The sequence below is a fragment of the Bidens hawaiensis genome, unplaced genomic scaffold (assembly GCF_021521415.1).
Source record: "Bidens hawaiensis isolate Kalapana, Puna unplaced genomic scaffold, B.hawaiensis_p1.1 tig00014763_1, whole genome shotgun sequence".
In the NCBI taxonomy this organism is placed as follows: domain Eukaryota; kingdom Viridiplantae; phylum Streptophyta; class Magnoliopsida; order Asterales; family Asteraceae; genus Bidens; species Bidens hawaiensis.
The window spans coordinates 135,332-140,259 of NW_027492300.1; the positions used below are offsets into that span (position 1 = coordinate 135,332).

The 4,928-nt window shown below is 34.3% G+C and overlaps 1 protein-coding gene across 1 annotated transcript; it reads left to right on the forward strand.

The window, feature by feature from the left end:
• The first annotated feature begins 660 nt into the window (after positions 1-660).
• Positions 661-3,246, forward strand: LOC143547589 (GTP-binding nuclear protein Ran1B-like). The gene is made up of 7 exons (XM_077038977.1): positions 661-798; positions 1,966-2,022; positions 2,113-2,230; positions 2,350-2,439; positions 2,534-2,713; positions 2,803-2,880; positions 2,985-3,246. Exons 4-7 carry the CDS (start codon positions 2,375-2,377, stop codon positions 3,052-3,054), a joined length of 393 nt encoding a protein of 130 aa, XP_076895092.1. The 5' UTR covers positions 661-798; positions 1,966-2,022; positions 2,113-2,230; positions 2,350-2,374; the 3' UTR covers positions 3,055-3,246.
• Positions 3,247-4,928: the final 1,682 nt, after the last annotated feature.

A 4,928-nucleotide genomic window follows, 5' to 3' on the forward strand; every position in this document is an offset into this window, starting at 1 on the left:
ATTAAGAACTTAATCAAACAAGTTATACTTTTGGGGTTTGTATTTCGTTTGGCACCCGTTGCAGAGTGCACGACTTCAGACGTTACATGATTATTAACAACGAAACAGACACGATTCGATACCATATTGGTTTAATAGCGACAATATTTTAGGGTTTCCTTTTTTCTTTACCATATCGAGTGCATCAATAAATTTTAACAGTTACACTTCCCACCTAAAAGCACGGGCTGTGCTGTTTAAAACTTAAGATGTTATGGACTTAAATTTGAAACATGACTAAATAAGGTTTTTTTCATAATAGCGTGTTTCCTCTTTAATGGTGTTTTTTAAATGAGTCATGTCTGAAGTGTAAAATCAGTATGAACGGTTGAAATCTCGTTTTATTCCGGATATTCCAAGGAAATTCTGGTAAATTCGAAACCTGGTTTTCAAAATTCAAATCCATTTTCCAGAATCACGTGACGGGCACCGATGGAGCAATCAACGGCCAAGTTCAAAGAAAGCAGATCCAACGGCAGAGATAGCCGCGTGAGAATAAAGCTAACATCAAAGTCTAGTGATATTTATTCGTACTTTGAAACTAGGGTACAGCCTCTCTCACACACTCAGCTCTTTGTACGCAGTCAGTCAGTCACACCTTTAATATTATGGTACGTCTATCAGATCTTCAATTATTTGATTCAAAACGGTGTCGTAGTGAATGATCGATTGATGTTGTGTTGTTTCAGGCGTTGCCGAACCAGCAAACGGTTGATTACCCGAGTTTCAAGCTTGTTATCGTCGGCGATGGTGGAACTGGTATAATCTGTTATTGTTTTAGCTGTTTATGCGATTTAGGATTGTAGTTATCTACTTTTATTATTCATTTTGATACAAAATTCATGTTAGGGTTAGGGTTTATACTTCATTTTGTTTTGTATGATAAGAGTAATTGCTTTAGATTATATATATATGCTTTGTTTTGTGATGGCTTAATAAATACTGTGTGATTAGTATTACACCTGCAATTTGTCACAGTTGTTATGGTATTAGGGTTCAGAACAAATAGTAACAGTAACAGGACACAACATACATAACAACTTCTTTGACAAATTGCAGGTGTAATACTAATTACACAATATTTCTTAAGCAATCATAAAACAAAAAAAATGAAATCTAAAGCAATTACTCTGTTACATGCATATTGAACCGGTACTGAACGTTTCTGGATCGGTACAGTTCGGTACCAATATTTTCTGAATATTTGACGCTGGTACCATACCGGTATCCAATCGAACATTTTCGGCACCAGTACCAAGATTTTGGGAAACCGGGATCCGGATTTTTGTACCAATATTTGGTACAGGTACCGAGCTCATCCTTACCCTTATCGGTTTACACCATGCATAGTATGTAGGGATGTAATTGAGCTTTGCTCATTTTCAGCACTTTTTCTAAAGCTTGAGCTCAGCTCGTGAGTTGTTTTTATCAAGCTCGATCTTGGCTTTTTTAATTTTTTTATTAGTTGGTGTTTATGTTTTTAATTAATTTTGTTATACTTTGAGAAAAACCTTAAATGAGACTAAGCTCGGATTGAGCTCGTGTAGTACCTCAAACGAGCCGAGCCAAAGCTTGGCTCGAGCTTGATTGTGCAGTGTGAAATTAGTGCGTAGAAATTCGAAAGAGGGAAAGCTCTAAATTGATCTGATTTTGAGTAGCTCATGAACGCTCGGCTCGTTGGCACCCCTAATTGTATGGTCGTTTTGTTGATTATTAAAATTTTTTTTTTACATCTTTAGAATGTATAGTTGAATCATAGTTGAATCCTTTTTTAGTTGTTAAAGTTAAGTTTAGAGAAGATGTTGGTGTTTATGTATGGTGATTTGCTTGTTTAATGTGTTTTTAGACGACTATTTGTTAGTTTCTTCAATGATTGTAACTTGTTCATCATGACCCTGAACCAAATTTAATTTCTGATTTGTGTAGGAAAAACAACTTTTGTGAAGAGACATTTGACAGGAGAATTTGAGAAGAAATATGAACGTGAGTAATCACAAATATTCATTATATTTTCTTTTTGTGAATTGTATTTTACTTGTATGATTGATTTAAGTTTTCTTTTGTTGTGTTTAGCAACCATTGGCGTTGAAGTTCACCCCTTGGATTTCTTCACCAACTGTGGAAAGATTCGGTTTTACTGTTGGGACACAGCTGGCCAGGAGAAATTCGGTGGTCTTCGTGATGGATATTAGTAAGTATTATCTTTAATCAGACTTTGGCCAATATCTTGGTTTCATATTATTTGTGACAGTGACAGAGGTTTTTAGCATCACCGAAAATATGTTATCACACAATCTGAATTTCCTGCAGCATTCATGGTCAATGTGCAATTATCATGTTTGATGTAACTGCAAGGTTGACTTACAAGAATGTTCCAACATGGCATCGTGACCTTTGTCGGTACGTATACAAGTATTTTAAGAAATAGTTTCCATTTTTATGTATCAATATTCACCTTCTTGACATACTTATATATGTTTTGCTGTTTTCATAGTGTATGTGAAAACATCCCGATTGTACTTTGTGGAAACAAGGTTGATGTGAAGAACCGTCAAGTGAAGGCAAAACAAGTTACTTTCCACCGAAAGAAGAACTTGCAGTATTATGAGATATCTGCCAAGAGTAATTACAATTTTGAGAAGCCATTCCTTTATCTTGCAAGGAAACTTGCTGGGTGAGTAAGCTTTTGTGGATTTGCCTAATATCAGTTAGTCTTGTAAAGTTACGATGACATGTTTTGATGTTTATGTCTTATGTTTGTAGGGATCCCAACTTGCATTTTGTCGAGTCTCCTGCCTTGGCTCCGCCAGAAGTGCAAATTGACATTGCTGCTCAACAACAGTAAGCTTTTTTTTGTTGGTTTTGTTTTTTCCCTTCTATTTTCTATAAATTATAAGGCATGAAGCTTTTAAACGGTGAATTAATATTTTGTAATGTTTTTGCAGGCATGAAGCCGATCTTGCTGCAGCTGCGAGCCAGCCTCTTCCAGATGACGACGACGACACTTTCGAATAGAGTTTAAAACCAAGAGTCTGGAGTTTGAGTTGTGTTTGTGGATTTTTGGATTTTGAATATGGTTATGATGTTTGAAGGATTTGAAAAGCTTTTGGTAGGAAACCTTTATACAGGTTTTGTTTTGTTTTGTTTGTGGGGATTGTATTTTGGGTGTTAAGAGTTTTAAGAGCTCCCATTGATTATGTTCTTATTATAGATTGTTTCTGTTGTGTCATGGACTCATGTCCTTGGTTTGAGCTGTGGTCCGAACCCTTTTATGCTACTTGGTCACATGTGTTGTTTGAATAGTCATTTCGTCATAATAGTTAGCGCAAGATTTTAATATTGTACCGAAGCCATACTGGCTGAGGTCTTGCTGCAACGAGTGGGATTTCTTTCGGTCTACATATACAGTGAAGGTGCAACCGAGATATGGATTCGTGTTTTTGATGAAAGTGAGGAGTGCTTGAAAGAAGCAATGGAATTGCCTGATCTCATGTTTGTGTAGGCTAAGGTGTCGGTGAGAGGATCAACGAAAGCTTGGGAGAAAGCTTCTTTGTTAAAGAAACTGGAGGCTAATGATTTGGATGCAGAGGATAATCTAGTCTTCTTGAAATGGTAAAGTAGGAAGATTGTCTTAGAAATATAACGTAATTAGAGGTTTCGTTTATCTATAATGATTATCCTTTGTAAGGTATCGTTTCGGAACACTTGACATTTGAAAATTTTGAAGTGTCTTTGGATTAGACAAACTAGAAACAAGCAATCGTTATAGTTAAGGAAAGATAAAATGTAATGATAAAGGTATATAAAAGTATTATTTAATTGAATGAGAGATAAAAAGTAGTAATTTTAGTTTAATTTTGGATTTGAAGATAAGAAAGGGGTCAGGGGTGAGAATGCTCTTACATTTTATCAGTCATAAATTTACATTAAAACACACTACATTCTCTCTCTTTTTTAATTAAATAATATTTTTTATACATTTATCATTACTTTTTTTTTCTCATGTACTCAAAACCTCTATAAAAAAATATTAAAAATTTATAGGATGCTACAGGAACTTTTCAAATATACAAAAAAATCACTGCATTTTCTCTATTCTTCATTCACAACACTCCTAAACTACTCTCTATATTATAAAAACTCCACTCACTAAATTTAATGGACGGATTATGAATGATCTAAAAACGTTATCAAATGGGACCCTTTTTATTTTGAAACAAAAAGGAGGGAAGACTAATTAGGTAGATATGCAAATGCATTTAATTGTACAATTAAGTTTTTCTTTCCATTTATCTAAGAATGTAATGGAATATATTTTTTTTCCATTCAACCTAAGAATAGAATGTAATTAGGGTTGTGCAATGGTTCAGAATCGCGAGAACCGAACCGGAACTGTTAAATGCTAAATATAAGAACCGGAACTGAACCGTATTTTAACGGTTTCCGTTCGGTTCGGAATCGAGTTAAACGGTTCTTGCCAGTACCGGTTTTCAATTAAAATTCTAAATATGAAATATTAGGTGCAAGAAATAAGCGACAACCCATAAAATAAAACATTATCATATCAACATATTATATTTTAATGAAGGGGATTGAAATAGATCAGAATAACTCTAAATATTTCAGAAAACCATTATTTTTAAAACAGATTTAGCTATCTAAGCACCTAAAAAAAGTTCCACAATAACCTGAATTTTTTAGACTCACAAATCCGGGCTGGGAAATGGCAATGCCCAATTACACACTTAATTACTTAAATACTAACAATAGGCTCTAGAAAATATAAATTAAACAAATCCAGTTGACAAATTATGCTCCGGACCGGTTTTATACGATTACTTTTGGTATAAACTGCATACCAAACTGTTCATTACGACTTATAATTTTGA